At 43.0% G+C, this 23,671-nt stretch overlaps 1 protein-coding gene across 1 annotated transcript in view; it reads left to right on the forward strand.

Annotated features, from left to right (window-relative positions):
- The window catches only part of LOC133402050 (potassium/sodium hyperpolarization-activated cyclic nucleotide-gated channel 3), a 28,755-nt gene extending 11,769 nt beyond the window's left edge, over window positions 1-16,986 (forward strand). The window contains exons 3-10 of the mRNA XM_061675618.1: window positions 2,260-2,473; window positions 3,746-3,907; window positions 6,763-6,981; window positions 7,974-8,120; window positions 10,455-10,695; window positions 10,775-10,939; window positions 14,462-16,549; window positions 16,601-16,986. Coding sequence (XP_061531602.1) covers window positions 2,260-2,473; window positions 3,746-3,907; window positions 6,763-6,981; window positions 7,974-8,120; window positions 10,455-10,695; window positions 10,775-10,939; window positions 14,462-16,549; window positions 16,601-16,779 — 3,415 coding nt within the window. The 3' untranslated portion in view covers window positions 16,780-16,986. The remainder of the gene's footprint in view (window positions 1-2,259; window positions 2,474-3,745; window positions 3,908-6,762; window positions 6,982-7,973; window positions 8,121-10,454; window positions 10,696-10,774; window positions 10,940-14,461; window positions 16,550-16,600) is intronic.
- Window positions 16,987-23,671: the final 6,685 nt, after the last annotated feature.

Raw genomic sequence — 23,671 nt, forward strand, 5'->3', positions numbered from 1 at the left:
GTGCGTGTGTGTGTGTGTGTGTGTGTGTGTGCGCGCGCGCATATCAGTGGTGGGAAGTAACAAAGTATTTGTCTTTTACTTGACTATTTTTCTGACAATTATTTACTTTGACTCCCTACAATTGAAAACAGTACATTCAACTCCTTACTTTGTCAAAATAGGCTTGTAACTTTTTTCAACCTCTGCAGACTTCAATCAAGTCCCTGTGGGGAGAATGAACACACCTCCCGGCATGGTTGTTCCCGTGAGGAGACACTGGAGTTCTACTTAAAAAGTTGGAAAGACTAAAAGACAGAAGGACAGGATAAAATACGGAAGGACAATAAGAAATACAACAAAACACGACGAGAAATAATGAAGAGATAAATGAAAAACTAAGTAATTAATCAATACATTTTTTCATGAATTAAGAAATCAGTTAAAAGCTTAACCAAACGGGTGAGTCCTGAGCGTCCACTTTCTGCGGTCCTGATGCCCTCTGCCAAGGCTGTTCTAAAGGCGCAGGCCATAGTGGCTGAATGCAGCCTCTGTACGTTTTTGTTCTAGCTACGGGAATAATTAAAATGCCAGGACCAGAGGAACTCAGGAATCGCCAGGTTTGATATGATAAAAGCATATCAGATGGATAAAGACCGTTAAAACATTTAAAAATTGGTAAAAGGACCGTAAAATCAATCCTAAAACATACAGGGAGCCAATGCAGTGATCTTCAAACCAGTGTCATGTGTTCTCGCCCTCTAGTTTAAAGCTTTAAATGTCGATGCGGACTAGTAAAGTTGATTTATGGACTAGTCGACTAATCGGTTCAACCCCCTAGTTCAAACACTTGTTTATGAATGAGGGGAAATGATTTTGTAATTACAGAAGGGTTTTTTTCCCCATTCTGCCAAGTTATCAAAATAGGTATTGCACATCTTCTTGTTTGCCTTTCGGCTTGTCCCGTTAGGGCTCGCAACAGTGCGTCATCCTTTTTCATGTAAGCCTATCTTGTGCATCCTCCTTTCGAACCACAACTGCCCTCGTGTCTTCCTTCACTTCATCCATCAACCTTCTCTTTGGTCTTCCTCTAGCTCTCTTGCCTGGGAGCTCCATCCTCATCACCCTTCTACCAATACACTCACTATTTCTCCTCTGGACGTGTCCAAACCATCGAAGTCTGCTCTCTCTAACTTTGTCTCCAAAACATCGAACCTTGGCCGTCCCTCTGATGAGCTCATTTCTAATTTTATCCAACCTGGTCGCTCCTAAAGAGAACCTCAACATTTTCGTTTCCGCCACCTCCAGCTCTGCTTCCTGTTTTCTCTTCAGTTCCACTACCTCTAATACGTACATCATGGCTGGCCTCACCACTGTCTTATGAACTTTATATAGTTCCCACAGCTCTGCACATCACCCTTGTTCTTAAAAAAATGGGCACCAGCACACATTTCCTCCCTTCCTGCGGCATCTTCTCACCTGCTAGAATTCTGTTGAACAAGCTGGTCAAAAACTGCACAGCCACCTCTACTAGATGCTTCCATACCGCCACAGGAATGTCATCAGTACCATCTGCCTTTCCATTTTTCATCCTCTTTAGTACTTTTCTAACTTCCCCCTTACTAATCATTGCTACTTCCTGGTCCACCACTTCCACTCTTCTCTCTCATTTTCCTCATTCATAAACTCCTCAAAGTATTCTATCTATCCAGCACACTACTGGCATCAGTTAACACATTTCCATCTCTAAACCTTAATCACCCTAACCTGCTGCACATCCTCCCCATCTCTAGTCCTCTGTCTGGCCAACCTGTATAGATCTTTTCCCATCATCATATGCCTTTTTTTTTGGCCTTATCTACTTCTATCTTTGCCCTACGTCGAATCTCTAAGTATTCTTGTCTCCTCTCCTTAGTCCTATCAGTGTCCCACTTCTTCTTTTTACTTAAGCACAGGAGTTTAACTTGTACTTCAACATTTGCCAGTCTTTTTTACACAAGAATCTGTAATTCTACCCAAGTACAGTGTGTGACTTCTTTTGCCACCTCTGTGTAATACTGTATCAATAGAGCAAGCCAGCAGGCGTAAATGTAAATGTGATCTTCTGGCCTTCAAACGCATGAGCGATACAAAAAGGTGATGAGGCACCAGTGGAAGAAGACCTTTGTTCACGCTCCAGCTTTCTCCTGATGAATATGAATGCGCTGCCAGGCTAAAATTACAAGCGCATTCACAAAGCTTAGTGTGCCAAATATGGACTGACACTGACCGATTGTGCTGCAGGGCCATCCGCCAGAAGTACCTGAAGAGCTGGTTCCTGGTGGACTTTGTGTCCTCCATCCCCGTGGACTACATCTTCCTGATGGTGGACAGTCTGGACTCTGAGGTGTACCGGACAGCCCGGGCCCTGCGCATCGTCCGCTTCACCAAAATCCTCAGCCTGCTGCGGCTGCTGCGCCTCTCTCGACTCATACGCTACATCCACCAGTGGGAGGAGGTGAGAGCCTCACAGTGGACGGAAACCATATTTGCTAACTTGATGGACCGTGTTTCCCTTATGAGGAGGCAGGACAACATTTGAATCGCTCCCAACTAATCAGTGAAGAAATTATAATAAAGAGTAAAAGTAAAACATATATACCGTATTTACCCTGGGAAAATATAGCTTCAAAACTTGTTTTTGTAAGATGGGTCAAATACAGTTAAATAAATAAATAAATAAAATACAAGCTACTTAGTGAGAATGGCCAAATTTGGGGTTTCCAACATAGCTTTTTAAAAGCTTTAAAAAAAGTAGTTTTTATAATTGGTAAAAAATAGTAAAGTCATATTTTTTTCATATAATTGGTCAAATAGTTTCTAATCTAACCTATAAAGAAGTCACAATATGTCTCACGAGTGCCGCTGCACTGAATTCTGCCAATGCCAAAATGCTTTCTCCCAACTAATCACTAAAAACATGATGATGAAAAAAATGGTAACAAATGAATCAACTAGAATGTGACTCAGTAGAGAATAAACTTCCATCAAGGCCTACCTGTTTACAAAAGTGATGGAAAATAAGTTGTGGCGCTCCATATTAGGGTTTGTTAGTTAGTGGACGACTTTCTGCTTCATAGAGGATAACAAACAGGTGGGCAGTAACATTATGATTCTAAAGGGAGGACAGGACTACAGTGTTCCCTTCCTATATTGCGGTTCGCCAATTGCGGATTTCTTTTCCATTCATATCGTGCATAATTTGCCATATCGCGGAATTGTGAGTGTATGCTGTTATTTTTTTTTGTGGTAAAACAAACGCTTCCTAGCCTAAAAGATTAAAACTATACTTATTAAGTACATTCATTCAAAGACGTATTGCAAGGAATACAAAGTACATAGTGTAGAGTACTGCTGCGCATTACGGTATGGTTGAGAGTTGAACGTTTTTTTTTTTTATGAGTATAAAAGGTGTTTATAAGAGTGTGGTAGAGGTTAATAAGAGTGTGGTGAAGATAAATAAAAGACTGGGGAGGTTCATGCAGCTTGAAAATATGTATAAATAATCGGGGAAACAAGTGGTTGCTTCTTCGCGCTATTTCACCTTTTGAGGGGGTGGTCCGGAACCTAAAGCCCACGATAAACAAGGGCTCACTGTATACCCTTCTATTTGATTACTATAAAAAATTGTGTCTTGATAAAATTATGATGCAACTTCCTTCATCTTAAAGAATTGTTTAAACCTTTTACCAGTTATTTGTGAAGTCAAACATCACACGCTACTGCTCAGATCTTCCACATGACGTACGACCTGGCCAGCGCCATGGTGAGGATCGTCAATCTGATCGGGATGATGTTGCTTCTGTGCCACTGGGACGGCTGCCTGCAGTTCCTAGTGCCCATGCTGCAGGACTTCCCGCCAGACTGCTGGGTCTCCAAGAACCTGATGGTGGTGAGGAAAAGAACAGAAAGCCATAGAACACACAGAGAGATCTCTCACTTTGTTTGAACAGTCCACACTCTGTATATTTCCCATTGCGGCCACCAAGGCCTGCTTTTCGGGTTATCTCTCTCTCTCTCTCTCTCTCTCTCTCTCTCTCTCTCTCTCTCTCTGTGCGCGTGTGTGTGCGTGTACACGTGTGTGCGCTCTGTTTCCTGTTAACTGGCTCGTGCAGCAATATGGCCGACTGGAATAAAACCATCATTACCGTCACGTATCCACAGAGAGAGGGGAAAATACAACACAAATCCTCCAGAGTGATGATGTGGAAGTGTATTTGTGAATGGGCGTTTATTTATTTATTAAAAAAAAAAAAACATTTTGTTATGCAATACACACCCATACACACGGACACAAATGAATGAAGTGCTGAGTCATGTCACTTCCATTGCCCAGGCAACCGTTGCCTGGCAGGCGGATGCTGGGATTGTCCCTGGAGAAAATCTCCTCATGTTGGGCCATCCACAATACTCACGTACTCACACATGCACATTATTACACATGGGTCCAATTTGCATTTAATTTTACCTTCATAATTGCATAAGTCTCGTTTTATAGCCGATGGGGTTTTTGTTGTTGTTGTAAACTCTTAAGTGGTACTTTTAAGTTTAAAAAAGTGCTATGAGACAGATTCCCCTTTGCTCCGTGTTCTGAAATCATGCTCTTAAAAGAAGTAAATGTATACCAACAGACCCCAAACACTCCATATGCCAAACACAGCACACACAATAAGAATCTCTCCACCGGCAATCGTGAGTCTTGTCCACAAAACCAGACATCTGTCGTAGTAAAAAGAAAAACCTGTCAGAGGCAGCATGGTATACCCCAGGGTGACAAGACTGCTGGAAAATGTGAAGAAATAGTAGAAGTAGAAGATACAAGAAGCAAGGCAAACTCCGTGGTTTCGCCGAACTTGTTGTTGACCACGCATAAACATTTGCGATCGTAAATATTGCACAGGCCCAACAATTACGACAGTCGGCCTTGACTTTTTTTGGAGAAGACCGGGGAGGATAAATTACTCTTAACTCACACCACAACCACAGTATAATCACTGAGGATAACCGGTTAGCGACCTCTGATAATCGGACCTCTGACAGAAAGGGTGGAGAAATGCTCAAATTTAGACCGATTGTTGGCATGTGTGTACCTCACTTACGTGACCCTCTAGAGATGGGAATCGAAATGTGATTCGTTCTGAAAACTAGTACCCAGTCATTCGATTCCAAGAAACCGTTTGTTTGCTTGTCTGACAATTCCTCTTATCAAGTCCTCATTCGCTGCAAATGAGTGATAACGTCACACGCAAGAATATACAAACGTCTACCCTACGGTATAACCACCACTGGTGGTACGCAGACTCCCTCTAGTGGTACGCAAAATAATCTCTGAATGAAATGGTCATACTGTGCATACATGTTACAGTGGCTTCAACATTTTTTCTTTTTATTTTCTCCAGTACACGTTTGTTAAGTACAGATCAGCTGTGTTGAACTTTTAAGGTCAATCATTTTGCAGTTAATCATTTAGAAATGTATTTAGGTGCCATTTTTACTTAACTTTTATGTGCAATACGTTTTAATTGAATCATTATTTGTTTATTCCCCCCCTACATTTAAATTGAATTGAGTGTCAATGTTCAAAATTGGCATAATGATCCAGTGGCTAACAGATGTTTAGGAATAAAACCTCTGCCTCTTTTTTAATGAAAAATTGGGCCAACTATGTTACTGTATTTTAATGTTGGTCGTTTTGGTGGTACTTGGAGAGCTAAATACTTTTGGAGGTGGTACATTGTGTACAACGTTTGAGAACCACTGCTTTATCATTTATGTTGTTATTTTGTTGTGTGTTGGTTCATGGGCACGGTGGACAACTGCCTCACAGTTCTGAGGACCGGGGTTCAATCCCCGGCCTCGCCTATGTGGAGTTTGCATGTTCTCCCCGTGCTTGCGTGGGTTTTCTCCGGGCACTCCGGTTTCCTCCCACATCCCAAAAACATGCGTGGTAGGTTGATTGAAGGATCTAAATTGCCCGTAGGTGTGAATGTGTGTGTGAATGGTTGTTTGTTTATATGTGCCTTGCGATTGGCTGGTGACCGCCTCCCGCCTGAAGATAGCTGAGATAGGCTCCAGCACGCCCGCGAACCTTGTGAGGATAAGCGGTACAGAAAATGGATGGATGGATGGATGGATGGGTATGGGATTAGCTCCATTCCTACACAACAATAGTCGCTGTTGTGTTATCCGTGTGCCTTACTCTCCAGGCATGACCATCAAGCCATGCTTCTTCCATTAGTGTCATTTTTGGATTGACCATTAATCAAGTGATCATGCCTGGAGAGTCGGGCACGGGGATGACAGCTAAGAGGTGACTGTTACTGTTACGCTGGTCACTTGTGAGATGAGTTAGGTAAATGTCTGTGCAGTGTGCATGTTTAATGGATCCCAGATCGCACTTACGTATACAAAAGGACGTTAGTTGAACCTAACTCCTCCAGAGCCTTAAGATGAATGCTAGCTGGTGTGTTAGCAGCAGGGGTTCGTAGTCTGCTGGTTAGCGCACTTGACTCTCTCTGTTATTTCTTTGCCTTTGAGAATCGAGAACAGAATAGATGTAGAATCGGATCGATAAACCGTATCCATAATGGAATTGGACCATCTGACAATCGGCCCGTTGCTGACCTTTGGGCAATGTAGGGAAAATGCTCAAATGTGGCCTGATTGTCGGTATGCGTGTACCCCGCTTTTGCTCACTGGAAATGGAAAGAATTTGCATTAATCTAGCGCTCCTTTTTCGCTCCACAGAATGACACGTGGGGCGTGCAGTACTCGTACGCCCTCTTCAAAGCCATGAGCCACATGTTGTGCATAGGCTACGGCGCCCAGGCCCCAGAGGGAATGACCGACGTGTGGCTCACCATGCTTAGTATGATTGTGGGCGCCACCTGCTACGCCATGTTCATCGGCCACGCCACCGCACTTATTCAATCGCTGGACTCATCGCGGCGCCAGTACCAGGAAAAGGTGACGTGACACATTTCTGTCCTATCAATACATTTTGGACTATCGTATGCTTCTAAAGGCGGTATATACGCATGCTTTGGTGAGTTTGGTGTGGAAGAATCCCATCTGAACTACAATAGACATGGATGAAAATTCCCACAGATATTCTCCAACATCTTGTAGAAAGTCTTTCCAGAAGTGTGGAAGTTGTAAAGGGTGACCGACTCTACAGTATATCGTCTTCCTTATGCGTCATGGCCATGTGTCCCAACACTTGTGTCAATTTTCTTCATATTCCGTCTCATATACAGTACAGTAGCCTAGCTTTGATGCCTGCCTTTAATGAAACTATTTGTCTTAGTTTTCGAGCAATAAAAAAATAAATAATGCATTGCACTTACAAATGTTGAGTTTTAAAATTGAATTTGGAATTCAAATTTTATTTAAACACGTTAAATGTTAATTTAATTTGATTTGAAAAGTTTCTTTAATGTACTCTAATTTGACATTAAAATTTAACACAATTTTTAATGTAATTAATTTTGTTAATTTAATAAGTTACTGCAATGTAACTAACCTTAAAATTAAACTTTTACTGAACTTTAAATTTTAATTTATGACTCACAGTTGTAATTGCTTTATTTTATATCTTAGATTTTAACATTGCTGATAATTTATTCTGCTTTTACATTAAAACAATAAACATGTAAAGTAATTTAATTGAATTCTTATTTTTTTACAAAAAATGAATCAATAACATGTTTACAAAATAAACAAAATCTTGTGATGTAAATGTCTAGAATTTATATTTTGATCCTCCAATTATTTAATTGAGTGCCTTTAAATGACATTTTGAAACTATTCCTGGGCAGAAAAAAGAAAGCCTGAGTGCATTTAACGAACAAACAAAAAACATTAATAGGCTTCAAATGGAGAATAAAGAACACTGTACAACAAGTATGAAGAAGTGTTAGTGTGCTGACGTGTGAGCGTGTGTTTGTGTGTGGCTACAGTACAAGCAGGTGGAACAGTACATGTCCTTCCACAAGCTTCCTGCAGACGTGCGTCAAAAGATCCACGAGTACTACGAGCACCGCTTCCAAGGGAAGATGTTTGACGAGGAGAATATTCTGGGAGAACTCAGCGAGCCGCTTAAAGAGGTAATACATTTACACACACACTCACGCACACAAGATCATTCACACAAACACACAAATGCACACGCACACACACTCAAAACCGAATATTGTGGAGAGCATGCCGTGGATAAGTGCCTCGTGCAAGTTCTTGGGTGAATGTCCTCCCCTTACATCCATGTAAATTTAATTGAAGACTCTAAATTGTGCATATGTGTAAATGTAAGTGTGAATGGATGTTTACCTATACATGCCTTGTGATTGGCTGGCGACCAGTCCAGGGCCGAGTCAACAAAAGAACTCATAATCTGTACTTGAGTAGAGGATAAGCGCTACGGAAAATGAATGAATGAAATGCTAAATTAAGTAATGGTAACAACTGAATGAATGGTAAAAGTGAAAGTACTTATTCAATTCCCGTAATAAAGTAAAAAAAAAAAAGCACACTCTGAAATGTACTGAAGTACAAAAATGACATGTTGCATGTCGTTTAAGACTGGTTCTCAGCTGTTGTCACCCTGTGATCTGCCTTTTTTGTTGTTGCCAAGTCGCGACCCACCTGCATAGAAGTTGAGAACAATAAAGATTTGCTTTTTTTTTTTTTTGGTTGAAAAATAGCCTCTAAGCACACATGCACAATATATTTGATTTTTCAATCAAATGAATTGCTGGACCACCGAAGGTGTATTGCTTGACATGACGTCCCCCGAACAAAGGCTGAGCTGCACTGAATTTGTTTACAGAGTAAACGAGTGGCGAGAGAAAAAGGAACTAACATTTCTAATCGCTTTCCTACTATGCCCGTGTGGGAATTTGGTAGCCTTCGCCTCTGTACTGTAGCGGAATAATCAGAGGAGGAATCCATGTAATTTTTTGACTAGCTGTCCGTGACCCACCCAAAATGGTTTTGTGACCCACTTTTGGGTCTCGACCCACCAGTTGAGAATCACTGGTTTAAGAGCTAGCGTGTATTGGCTCTACGTTTCTTTGCTATTAAAACAATGTGTTCGCTTAGCTTTGCTGATGTTGTGGACTGAGTAATAAAACAATGCTAAATTAAGTAATGATATCAACGGAAAAATTCACCTTACTTGAATGTGATTTTTCAAGTTTACAACAGTAAACAATTCTCTTAAATAAGCCCATGAATGGGCAGTGTTGTGAAGATTACTTTGGAAATTAGTTGGTTGGTTACCATTACAAGTCACTATGTTGAAATTGGAACTGTAGTGTAATGTATCTCATTACATTTGATCACATTTTGATTACTTTCTTAATTTTGAATGAATGCATTAACAGGACCCTTAGTTGAATTCCTTGAAAAAAGTTGATTCAAAACAATCCACAGATCATTATTGTGGAATTAAGCACATTTGTTCTTTACACAAATAATAAACTGATAACAAAACATGATAAAATGTAAGTACGTAATAAAAATGCATTTGTTGCACTATATGTGTACAGCATTTGGAAAACATGATACCACATTGACCCAATGACAAATGTGCATAATTTAGACAATAGGGCTTCATAATAGTATTCCATAAAAAAAGTTCAACATTTTAAAGATGAAACTGTTTAGAAGTCTTTTTTTTTTTTTTTTAATATGTCCAAAGCTTTAACTATACATAATGTGTCCAAACCTGGTTTCCAAATCTCAGATGAATGAATACAGATTGCAAAAGATGGCATTTCAAGGTCAATCACAAGCGTCGCTTAAGAAGGAGGAAGTAAAATCAGAGCTTGTGCAGATATTCTTCAAATGTAACTAAAATTGTAATCATGGAAATTTCCAAAAGCAACTGTAATTTAATTACACAGCTCCTCCCAATAATGTAATGGACGACAGTTACATACATTTTGTTACATGTAATTATTTACTCCCCAACACCGGGAAATCCGTGCATTATTGTCATTGATGCTCTTTGGTTCACATTTCTGCATGTCGCTTGTGTCCGTTTTTTTCTGCCTTATACTGTATATAACCCTCAATGTCAATCAATCAATCAATCAAGACTTCAGCCGTGGTCTCGGTATTTAACATCTTTTTCACGTCGTGTCGTCGTCCGCGGTAGTAGAAAAAAGTAACACTTGTTTTGACCGAGTAAGGAGTAAAACGTACAGAATATCTGGTTCCAAATGTAGGGAGTAAAAGTAAAAAAGTCATCAGAAAAATAAATACTCCAATGAAATACAGATACCTTAAAAATCGACTTGTATATTAACAAAGTATTTTCTACTTTGTTAATTCCTACCACTGTCTAAAACGCTATTTTTAGCCGGCGACTCGACAAGAGCGATAGAAAAAGAATGGATGGACAGAATGTTGTGTTGCATTAAATGTCTGTGTGTGTGCAGGAGATTGTGAGCTTTAACTGCCGCAGCCTGGTGGCCAACATGCCGCTGTTCGCCAACGCCGACCCCAACTTTGTGACCGCCATGCTGACCAAACTTCGCTTCGAGGTCTTTCAGCCGGCTGACTTCATCATCCGAGAGGGAACCGTGGGGAGGAAGATGTACTTCATCCAGCATGGACGCGTCAGCGTGCTCGCCCGAGGCAACAAGGAGACAAAACTAAGCGACGGCTCTTATTTTGGAGGTGACAATGTTATCCTGGGAAGATGCTAGCGTTTCTGTTTGCTTATTGATCTTCTATTGCTTGTTCTCTCATATTACAGAAATCTGTTTGTTGACTCGAGGGCGGAGGACGGCCAGCGTGCGTGCAGATACATATTGTCGTTTGTACTCGCTCAGTGTGGACAGCTTTAATGAGGTGCTTGAGGAGCACCCGATGATGCGGCGGGCTTTCGAGACCGTCGCCGTCGACCGATTGGACCGTATTGGTAATTTCTGACTTGTCTGCTTTTTCCCAACCTGTAAAGTGGATGGACTTCTTTCTCCCATCTTAATCCTGCAATTATGGGTCCACATTTTTCAAGTTTTAAGGCCCTTTGGTGAAGCATGTCCTTGGTAGAAAGGTCAGAGCACATTTTTAAATGAGAAGAGAAAACATTTGAAATACCAAAAGCTGGAAGCTAACATTTTATAGGGCTCTTAGCAATTACAATCCATTACGAAACCTTTGATTTGTTTTCATTTAGAAACTGTTTTCGCGATGGAAATGATGTGACTTGTAAAAAAAAATCCGTTTCATGGTTAAACTGTCGCAATCATAAAACCTTTATGGGAGGTCCTCTGTGTTAGTGCAGTTTTCTGTCAGTCATGGCCTACATGCATCTAACCCAGGTTGTTAGAGACCTACTTAATTCCAGCCATGCTCAACACTGCTTTCTTTGCAAACAAAAAATATAAACACACAGTCAGAAGCAGTAAGAAACCCGTGTTTCCGCAGTTAAAAAACAGGCTTTTCACCATCAGGATTTTTGGGGCCGATCACCGATCAGCGAGTTAAAAAAAAAAAAAAAGATAACTGATCACCGATCCAATCACAATATGGAGCAATATGTATTTAAATGACTTGTTCATTTATTGTATATACTGTACTTGTATACTGAGTATCTTCAAAAATATTCTCGTCAGGTCATGTATTCTAATCAGTCAGGTCAAACCAACATTACAACATGCAGAAATAACGGGTGCTAACTTACTGTAATTAAATGATTGTAATTAAATTACTCCACACACACCGAAACTTGAGAGCACGATTCAACAGAATGCGGGCATGTTTACATACAAGCGTTAATGGTAGCACTAGCTTGCTAGGCCACATAACGTTTTGTTGCCTGCTTGCAAGCCGCATCGTATTAAAAGTACGTGAATATACCTCAGGCAATCCTTGAATGAACATCTTCTCCCGAGCACCACCACACGTTTTCCCCCCATTTTGTTCTTTTTTGACCAACACAATAGACGAGCGATTGATTGTTGTTGTCGTGGGCATTGTAACGATTGTATGCGGTCGCGTTTGATTTGACGAGATAAAGCCCAGTGTTCGTGAAAGACGGGATGTGGTGGTATCGGAATACAAGATTTTATTGCAGTAGTCTGACAAAGACCAAATTTGTCTTGTAGTCTGATCCAGCCATTATGTGTTGTCTGTCTCAGACGTGTTGTCTGTCCCACACCGCCGACGTTTATTAAAAAAAAAAAAATAAATAAATAAAAAAATTAACTTTATTGGCGGTCAGATATTTACAGTACTGTGTAAAAAGACATGCGACGAGGCTAAAAATAAACCAGCTTTTGGATTAAAATATAATGTACACAATGGCGACGCGGAGTAAATGTCTTTTGCGGAGGCGATCAATGACGTCATTGATCGGATCAGCGAATTATGACATTAAAGCGGATCATCATAAATTGCGAATTATTGGCCGATACCAATCGGAAAAAAATAGAGTAACAACTGTAGTAAAAATCTGCAATACAGCGGGACCGCGAAGCAAGAACCGTGATATAGCGTAGGATTACTGTATCTGTATTCTGTGATGATAAGTGCCAGTGACTCATTGTTTCCATGACATGTGCATCCCGGGACTCACATAGTTTCAAGTGTAAAATGATCTATGCTGATAACACTTCAAGATTAGGAATGGCACACAATGAACTAGTTTGAGCAGCGGCGTAAGAATACCTCATCACGTGGCACAAGAGGGCATGCTCAGTTATTACTGATTTTCATTTGTTTTATGTTTATGACCTAGACGTGTTTTCATACAAAGTTTACCCATAACTGTGAGCGGCGTGGCACAGAGGGTAAGAGTACACCCTGCAACCGAAATGTCACCAGTTCGTACGCCGACCGAGTGCATGTCGTCGTTGTGTTCCTCAGCAAGACACGTAATCCACACTGCCAACGAATGTATGTGTTTGGATGCTGTTGGATGTTTGTTGGTGATCGGAGGGGCCGTGGGCGCAGAATGGCAGCCCCGCTTCCGTCAGAATGCCCCAGGGCAGCTGCGGCTACACAAGTACCTTACTACCACCAGGTGTGACTAAGGTGTGAATGAATAATGCATGAAATTGTAAAGCGTCTTTGAGTGTCCAGAAAAGCGCTATATAACTGTGATGCATTATTATTGTTATTGTAACTGTCAATATGGCATTACAATTGCATTAGCGTAGGATAATGATAGACTATCCCACTGTCTGATTCATGCATAAATGTGGTGCCGCTGTAGGAACAGAACTCCATCGTAAATGGAGGACCTCCTGTATTAACTCTATCGGTATCATTTAAAGTACATAAAATAATACAATTTGTAACGGTTTCTAATGCATGTAAAAACAAGTTAACCACTGTTGAGAGTAAAACCAAAAAAATTGCAATCTTACAGCTTGAGGTCCACATACTGCATCTTACTGTGTATATTCTTCTTCATCTTTTCTCACAACACTCCTTGTTGAGACTGCTTTCTCTGAGAATAAATCAAACAGGCCACAAAAAGCCAAAGAAAAAGCCAAACACATACAGTGCTAAACTGAGCTCTGTGTTGAATGATTTGTTGATGTCATCCATGATAGTGATTAACACATATTTTTCCCAAAACATTTGGTCGAGCTCTGAATCGTAGTACAAACTGTTCCCTGCACAAGTGTTTTACAAGCCAAGGAACATATATTACATGCGCATTTTTTTTAACAGTACACCACTACATACCGAAATAATGATGTTCACATACATACCGAAATAATGATGTTCTTGTCTCAATTTACTCACAAATTGACCTTGAGTGTAATGCGGGCCTGTTTAGTTGAACACAAAGCTGATATGCTCGCAGGAAGCCATGATTTTTTCTGTTGTCTAAATGGCAATTGGTGGATTCACAGTTTAATTGTATCGCCTGGGTGGCATGTTGGACGACTGGTTAGCGCATCTGCCTCACAGTTCTGAGGACTGTTCAAATCCCGGCCTCGCCTGTGTGGAGATTGAATGTTCTCCCCGTGACTGCGTGGGTTTCTCCGGTTTCCTCCCACATACAAAAAACATGCTTGGTAGGTTAATTGAAGACTCTAAATTGCCCGTAGGTGCGAATGTGAGTGCGAATGGTTGTTTGTTTCTATGTGCCCTGCGATTGGCTGGCGACCAGTTCAGGGTGTACCCCGCCTCTTGCCCGAAGATAGCTGGGATAGAAGATAGCCTGCGACTCTAGTGAGGATAAGCGGTAGAGAAAACGGATGGATGGATCGTCACTATATGCTGTCAGTATATGCTGCTGGCGTAGATCGATGAACGATGATACATTTGTAATGAATAATAATTGTTTTCATACCGATTAAGTGAACTTGGATAGTTTCCCGTGGCACACCTGATGATCTCTTACGCCACCGTGACACAGTAGTTGTGAATCACTCTCCTAAACATTTATTGCAGAGCAATGTTTCTTTGTGTTGTTCCCCTACAGGCAGGAAGAACTCTGTGCTGCTGAGGAAGTCATCTCAAGGCGGTTCACTCGGAGGCAGTTTGGGCCGTGGCGGGGGGCGGGGTGGAGGAGGTCCGGGAGCAGGCGGTGGCCTGGCAGCGGGTAGTCTGGGCTCCTGCGACAGCATACTGGTGCAGCAGATTGTCAAGCACGACAGCATGCCAGCCATGCAGGACGCCATCGCAGCAGCCGCAGCAGGAAGAAGCGGCGTCATGGGAGGGAGTGGCGCGATGTCCCCCAGGCCTTGCCCCGTCATCTGGGCGCCACTGGTGCACGCCCCCCTGCAGACGGCCGCTGCCACCAGTAATGTGGCCATCGCCCTCATGCACCACCAGCAGCAGCAGCAGCAGCAACAGCTCCAGCAGTTGCAGCAGCAGCATGCACTAGGGGGCACTTTCTTCCTGCCCTCCCCTCTTATCTCGCCATCACCCTCCTCTTCGTTTCCTCTCTCGTCTCCTCGTGCTCCTACCTTGCAACCCCTGCGCCCCTCTGTCAGCTCCCTCATCGGAATGATGGCAATGAGTGGGATGGGAGGTTTTTCCCCCAGAGCCTTCCCTTCCTCACCCTCCAACATGGGCTCACTCGGCGGGTTGACGTCCCCACCTGTGGCCAAAACTCCACCCGCCGCAGCCTCCTCTGTGTCAGTCCAACAAGGAAGGACTCTTCATTACAACCTGCGCCTCCAGGCTGATCATCCCTCAGTACTTGATGGCTCTCTTGTCATCCCAACCGTTGGAGGAGCATCAACTCCACCCGTACCCAAGATGCAGACCACCAGCCCTTCTCCCGCCTCTGTTGTTCCATTAGACAGCAGCACTACTGTGACTAACCAGAAAGGTGCAAAAGAAGCTCTGCTGCGCCATGGGGGAAACAGTTGTCAAGGCCTGCCTGCATTAGGCAGACTCACCCAGGAGGCTAGGCTGCTTTCTGCATCACAGCCCACTCTGCCTCACCGCTCCTGGGCTGGATTGCAGCCTCACCCCCCTCTCCATCGGAAGGCCTCTGGGGGGAATTTGCTGGCAGCTCCTTTCCTGGCAGGGCAGTTAGCTAGAGGTGGCAGTGCGGGAATACTGACCTCCAACCCTCCGGTGCAGCCTGTGGCAAATCGTACATCCAATCCACAAATACAACCGCCTATTCAGCCCACTATGTATGCAAAATGTGCCCCTCACACTGCCCCTTTGCCCATCTCCTCATCTCCATATATGCCTTCTGCAGCTTCCTCTCCAAAGCAAACACCATCTGCCACCCCTTCACCTGTGCCCACTCCCTCATCCCCAACACCCATGCCCTTGCAGACACCCCGCCCAAAACCAACTCTAACCGCACCTTCCCGCTCGTCTTCGCCGCCTCCCTGCCACACACCTCCCTTGACAGGAACCACCCCACTATCACTCACTTCATCTCCACGCCCCAAACCAATTGCCACCCCTTCTCCCCACTCTTCATCTTCCTCGCCCTCCTCCACTCCTCCTCCATCGTCTGTTTCAACTCCAGTTCCACTGCCTCAAACATTTGGTCATAAGTCATCTCTTAGTTCCTCACCCCCATCGCCTGTGGTTGCTATGTCCACAACAACCTCCCAAGGTGCCCGGGTCAAAGCATCCAATACGCTGCCCACTGCTTCACCATTGTCTGGTCCCGGCCCAGAACCAACCCCAATCACCTCTCCAATTCTCACACAGGGGGTGCGCACACATCCATCAACCGCTTCTCAAACACTAACACCTGTTTTCTCCCAAACTCCTACCCAGACACTCGCCCCACCTTCGCCACCTACATCCAACCCTTCCATAAGTAAATCCCCAAGTCCAACCTCATGTATGCAGCCTTCCATCTTTAGTTCCGCCAGGACCCTGTCCTCCAGCCAGATTCCCAAATCTGTGTCATCTCTTACTTCAAACCCTGCCCCAGCGAGCACAAGCTCCCCCACCAAAGTACGGTTCACGGTTCACCCCGTAAAGCAAACCCCTCCCATACTCACCCCTAGCACCACATCATGTTTGAATCGTCCTTCAAAGTCAAGCCCAGTCTCAACAAAGCCCCCCTCTCAAGCCACCACATCTCAGAGTGACTCTGCTGCATCAACTCACCCCCCAAAACAAAATGCAGTCACCACAGTCGCACCAAGCTATCCCTCCAAACTCAATTCACCCTCGCAGCCTTCCACCGTTCAATCACCACATACCACTACCCCAGCTAACAACACCTCCCCTAAAATGGGCAAAAATGACCCCCAGCTGCCAGTGACCAGAAAAGACTCAGAGGGGCTGAGACACAAACTGCCTGCCAACATGTAAAAGAAAAACGAAGAGGAAGTAGCTCTTGCTGGCTGGCAGAACACTGACATACTGACAGATATCCAGTCTCATGTGGACAGCTTCATGGTGTTTGCATTCATGCTAGGATGTGATCGACTTAGAACATCACGTGCTTGTGTGACTCAACCAGACCACTCATCAAGAAAACAGGCAATATGTGTACATGCATAAATATGTCAAGCAAGCTCGGGGCAGGGATGCAGATGCAAAAAGCCGACATTTCCATTCCCCGGTGGATGAAAACAGCAATACGTCTGAGATGGCTCCAAACACTGTGCATAAGTGTTGGGACACCTCGAGCTTGGATGTTTTAGTGTCCATTGGTTTAACAGGACAAATTGTTTTTATTCGGCCTTGGCACTGACAATCCTTGCTACGTTATCTGCTCAGACATTATACAAGGTCTAAACGAACAAATCTAATGATGACCCAATACTTATGCACAGTACTGTACGTCACAGGAAGTGTGAGTATAAGATAATGGTTTTTTTAAATATTGTTTGTAAAAGGTGCGAGTTACAAATGCATACAGCCAATAGACAATGCTTCCTCTTGCTTCCCATCTCCACCAAAGTGTAAAGATAAGAATGACAAGATTGGTAAATGTCAATAACTAGGAGCAGTACACAAAGAGTAGTTTGGTTTTGTCGCAGGTGTGTGTGTGTTTACTTTTTTTCCCACATGCAGCAAACTTTTAAACTTCCCTCCGGACAACTTGTGTGACTTGTAGTTTTTCTAAACTGTATTGCTCACTGCTCTGCTGTGCACTCTTGCTCACTTTAGTTTGGCTGGTTGTAAATAGTGCTTCCTAGCCCGCCTTCCCTCCCTGGCTTTCACTCTGTCTGTGCTTTCATGTGACTTCACAGCTCTGCGCGCAAACGGTTCCCTTTGACGCCTCTCTCGGTTTCCTTAACACTCCTTCAACCTCTTGCTCACATGGCTGTGTCCTCCTTGTGTTGCTGTGTCTCTTTCCCTCCATTTCCACTCATGTTTGATGTTCTGTGTGGGTAGCAACAAGGATACCATGATGCCTAGACTATATCTGTATTTAAGGACCAAATGTTTTATTTTCTATTTATCACAGCTTTAGCTTTTGAATGGAGTAAAAACAAAAACGAAAGAGCAATTCTTGTCTGAGTGGCAGAAGGAGCAGATGACAGTGATTGTCATGATAACGATGTTGTATGTGTGACTATATAATAAGAATAAAGCTGCTTTAGATATCATCTTGTAGAGTGTGTTGAGGCAAGTGCTTATTTGTGTATGTTTGTGCCTCCTCCTTCTCCTTGCATGTGTAATTAACGTGACAACGATGGCTACCAGCACCACCAGACAGGAAGTAACAGTACTGTGTGGACCGTCTGTCATTTTTTGACCAGGGGGAGGGAAGTACCACAACAGCACATCTACAATCGCCGACACACCTTCATGTAAACATCATTAACACATTCACTCCCATTGACGGCTTTAGAAGTCAAATATCCATGTTAACTGGGAAGGCTGGTATTGAATGAGTTTTAATACCACCGTTAGTTAAAATGTAATTCTGAAGGATAGACACAACCGCCGGTGCACTTTCCAACTCTTTACTGAACAAAATAAACATTCATACAACAGCTGGTATGGCCACAATTAACACGCAGTCAATATGCAGACTAGTTGAGCTAAGAAAAATAATAATTGGGTGGTTTAAAACAAAAAGTGCTCTGTCCTGGCTTGTTTAACACATCTAGATTTAAATACCATGAAATAAATGCTGGAATTCTGAACTTTGGTCTCATATTCATCTTTTGATCTGAAATCCAAATGTCTTCAGTATGCGAGGGTGGCGACCCCAAGTGGACAAAAATAATGTAGTGGGGTTTTTTTTTTCAATAATGCAAAATCACTTTTGATCAGATTACTTGATTTAAAAACTATTCGAGAACCGCAACCGTATTTGGACCAATGTTATTGTTCAGATAATAACAATAATTGTGGTCTTACTTGTTATTGTTCAGATAATAACAATAATTGTGGTCTTACTTGCTCGGACAACAACAATAATTGTGGTCTTACTTGCTAAACAACAACATTCTTACAATGGAAGCAGATGAAATGCTAAAAAGGTGCAAAGCTATTCGAAATGAGAGAATTCTACTGTTTTAATCTTCTTCAATTTGAGTTATTTGTTTTGTTCCAGCTTCATGTTGACCTTGTACTCAGGCTCATTCACATGGGGTTTAGTGTCTACAAGCAACTAGAGTAATTCGGCATAGCAATGCTTCTTTTACCTTCATTTTCCAGTTCCCACCCGTTAATCCCAGTGGCTTTCAGCAGGGCAGCCTTGCTTGTATCCAAGGTTAAGCTTTCCTAAATCTGTTCCATCTCGTCTACATGTAAATGAATATCCTCCTTTACCAGTGGGCACACTTGACCTGCTGCTGGCTGCCTGCCTGCCTCTCTCCTCTCTCATTAACATCCAAATCTCTCCGCTGCATGGTTACTTTTTACTGTTGCCACTTTAAAAGGTATTAGCACGCTGGATTTATGCTTGTTAGCTGGTTGAACTGTATAATGCAGCCCTATGGGGGGCACAAGCCAGTGCAAACTGTAGGCCAGTCCCAGGCCCGGATAAATACAGAGGGTTGCGTCTGGAAGGGCATCCGGCTTAACACTTTCCCAAACAAATATGAGCGTTCATCTAAAGAATTCCATACCGGATCGATCGTGGCCCGGGTTAACAATGTCCGCCCCCGGCACCGTTAACCTGCAGGGCGCTGGTGGAAATTCAGCTACTGCGGGTCGAAGACGAAGGAGAGGTGGAAAGTGGGTTCTTAGGCAGAAAGAGAAGAGGAAAGGACATAGCCTAGAATTGAATGTGGGGACTTTGAATGTGGACGGTGGACGACTGGTTGGAGCGTCTGCCTCACAGTTCTGAGGGCTGGGGTTCAAACAGTTAGAAAGATGGAGGCATGCACTGGAAAGGAGAGGAATGAAGATTAGCCGAAGTAAGACAGAATATATGTGCATGAATGAGAGGGGTAGAGGGGGAAGAGTGAGGCTACAGGGAGAAGCGATAGCAACGGTGGAGGACTTCACATACTTGGGGTCAACAGTCCAGAGCAATGGTGAGTGTGGTAAGGAAGTGAAGAGACGGGTCCAAACAAGTTGGAACGGGACAAGCCGAAAGGAAAAGAAGAAGCTCTTTGAACTGCATTCACTGACTTTCACTGTGCAAATTATCAATGTGGCTAAACTATTAGAGCAGACACATGTATGCAAGGGTGTTTTATGGCAGTAAAATCCAAGTACATAAGCGGTTTGATCATGCTGGAGGCCTCTGCTGTCTGCGTCAATGTGCAGTGATCACTAGATGGCGACAACGTTCTGATCATCAGACCTACTTGCTGTCAATACAGGTCAGGCAGGACAGGTTCCGCAATGGTCCACATACGGGTTTACTCTGACCTACCACTGTACTTACTGTTTTTCATTTGACTGTTTTATATTCATGGCCTAGAAGTTGTATTCGTACAAATATTTACTGTAATTGTGAATTTTCTAAGACAACATCCTAGTGAGGATAAGTGGAATGGAAGATGAATGAATTAACACGCAGTGGTTAACACATCTGCTTCACAGTGGTGAGGTACAGGGTTTGAATCTTGGCTTCGGCCTACCTGTGTGGAGTTTGCACCCCGTGCCCTGGTTTTCTGTCGGTACTCCTTCTTCCTCCCACAAACATCCATCTTAGCTTCATTGAAGACTAAATTATCCATCGGTGTGAAAGTGAGAACTAATGGTTGTTGCGTTGTTGTAATGGTTGTTGTATTTGCCCTGTGATTGGCTGGCTCACAGTCCAACGTTTCCTCCGTTTCTTGCCTAAATGTCAGCTTAGCTCACCCGTGACCCTAATGTGGACAAGTGCAATGAATCCCAAAGCAGAATTTAAATGTATCAAATGCCAAAACGGAGTTAAATCGGGTAACTATATTAAAAGTATTGTACCTGTATAAAAATCCCGATGAAAAGAATTCAAGCATCCATCCAGCCCGAGGGAGCTTATGCTTATGCTCCCTCGGGCTGTTTATTGCCCACAGGTTCCCCTCCTTTATGTCCCTCTATTTGACCTTCCGCTGAGACCCCCTTCGTTAGTTCGCCAAGTGTGTCAAGCTTTTGCTAATCAACATGAGCTTCCACTGCCTGCACTCCCTGAAAATGATTACCCATTTTTTAGGGGGGAAAGTACATTTGAGACAGAAGCAGGCAGAAGGGTGTGCTGTGTACATTCTAAGGTTACAGATCAAAGTGACACAAGGAATTAATGAAAAACAAAGATGGAAGTCAGCGCATACAAATCGCACAGAAAAGGTCAAACACTGCATTGCAGGTCAACTCTCTATTTACTATTGCAATCATTCAAGAGCTAAAAGGAATTGACTAGCCGATGCAACAACATTAATTCAGTCATTTATTTTCCGTACAGCTTATCCTCACTAGGGTCGCAGGCGTGATGGAGCCTATCCCAGCTATCTTTGGGCGAGAGGTGGGGTACACCCTGAACTGCTCGCCATCCAATTGCAGGGCACATATAAACAAACAACCATTCGCACTCACATTCACACCTACGGGCAATTTAGAGTCTTCAATTAAACTACCATGCATTGGATGTGGGAGGAAACCGGAGTACTCGGAGAAAACCCACGCAGGCACGGGGAGAACATGCAAACCCCACACAGACGTGGCCAGATTTGAAGCCGGGTCTTCAGAACTGTGTGGCAGATGTGCTAACCAGTCGGCCACCGTGCTGCCTATGCAACAACAGCAAAGCAACATTTTACAGATAATATCAATTAATGTATCACGTAGGAGTAGACAAAGTGCTGATTATTGACGATTCAAATGACTATGTGCATGACAGTTTTATCCAGAACCTGGATAACCTATGTGTTACTCTTGGGGTTTTGGAAGCAAAACAAAATTTAAAAAAAAAAATTAACTTAAACGGTGTGCCGCCAGGAAAGTGTCACACTTCTGTTCTGTTCTGTGTCAATTATGCTAAACCCTCACTAGAAAATAATAATCAAAACTGTTGAGGAGAAAACTTTTGCATTGGATCGGAACAAGAGCTTGGTATGCGTGTCTGGTAGCACAACTGCAGAACAAGTCGAGATTTTGGTTTAAGGGGGTAAAGAAGTGGGCAGGTGGAGCTCACCACAAAAAGTATATATAGACTTCCTGCACCCTCATTTGAGAACCCACCAAGAAGTGGGATATGGTTTCAAACTTAAAGAAAAGCAGTGATTCCCACTCAAGAACACTTAAACAGATGCTCAATTGGCTGCATTTAACACGACGCTTCTGAATGGAACATTTCTTTCTCTATATACTTCTACATGTGTATTATTTAAGTGGATTAGATTCAAGTTAATAGTAGACTCGTCTTTTTAATCAGTTGCCACCTATGCTTTGTTTTTTTTTTTATGACATATCCTAAAAGATTAAAGTTAATCTCAGTATCTACAGGGTGTATTTTCCCTGGTATGATTGTAAAATAACAACATTTTAGATTACTCCTGAATCAGACTTAAAACAAATAAAGAAGTTTTGATTGAATATTTTTGGGGAAATACACAATATAAATTGATATACGTATGGATATTTGTATTTGGTGAAGATTTTCCTCATTGCAAAAAAATGGTCTGCACACAAAATTTGTTACAGGTTACTTTATTGTACCTATAAGTAAGGGGTGTTGAAAATACAGACCAGGGGATTTCACTGAAAGGAGGATTCCACTGAAGGGAAATTAGGGCCACAATGAAAAGAACACGGTGAACAACTGCCTCACAGTTCTGAGGACCGGGGTTCAATCTCCGGCCTCGCCTGTGTGGAGTTTGCATGTTCTCCCCGTGCCTGCGTGGGTTTTCTCCGGGCACTCCGGTTTCCTCCCACATCCCAAAAACATGCATGGTAGGTTCATTGACGACACTAAATTGCCTGTAGGTGTGGATGTGACTGTAAATGGTTGTTTGTTTATATGTGCCCTGCGATTGGCTGGCAACCAGTTCAGGGTGTACCCCGCCTCCTGCCCGATGATAGCTGGGATAGGCTCCAGCACGTCCGCGACCCTCGTGAGGAGAAGCGGCTAAGAACAATAAATAAGAACTCCTTGGGAAAAACGTTACAAGAAAGTGAAAACGTTATTTTTCTAAAAAAAAATATATATATATCATACCAGTATAGTATATATATAAAATTCTCAGATATTTCCAGATCAAAAGCTAGGCAAGATAATTTTTCATATCCATAAAAAAAAATCTGTATGATATATTTTACTATCCTTCTGCCAATTGTAATGTAAATTGGCAGAAGGATAGTAAGCTTGTAACCGGTTTTAAAGAGTCATACGTTTCCTAATATTTGTCGCAGGAAAATGATACTTCTATCATTGGAATCGTCTTCAAAAGATCTGTCTCAATTAATCTTTGACATTTTACACTCATACCTTGATGGTAGCTAACCAGTAACACATAGCAACATACCTGTTGTTGTTGTTGTTTAACCTCCTGACACTTCCCATTTGATATGACAGCCACTTGGTCTTTTAAACTTTAAGTCAATTTTACAAAATAATGTTGTCATTTGCGATACAATTGATAGCGTTGAAAAGTCGTTTTCGTGGCTTCTATCCCGCCCACCTGTCAATCGGACACCCTCTCCCCTCCCCTTGTCCCGGGGTCCTGCCCAGCACCGCTGCCGGCTCGCTCCTCTCCGACGCCGCCGAAGCCAATCGGCGCCGAGCTGGGTTTAAAGTAGGCCAAGCCGCTTCCTGGTTCTCGGAAGGCGGAGCTGGAGGAGCTGGAGTGGGCCAGAGGAGGCAGTCACC

Source organism: Phycodurus eques, chromosome 4, assembly GCF_024500275.1.
Source record: "Phycodurus eques isolate BA_2022a chromosome 4, UOR_Pequ_1.1, whole genome shotgun sequence".
Taxonomy (NCBI): domain Eukaryota; kingdom Metazoa; phylum Chordata; class Actinopteri; order Syngnathiformes; family Syngnathidae; genus Phycodurus; species Phycodurus eques.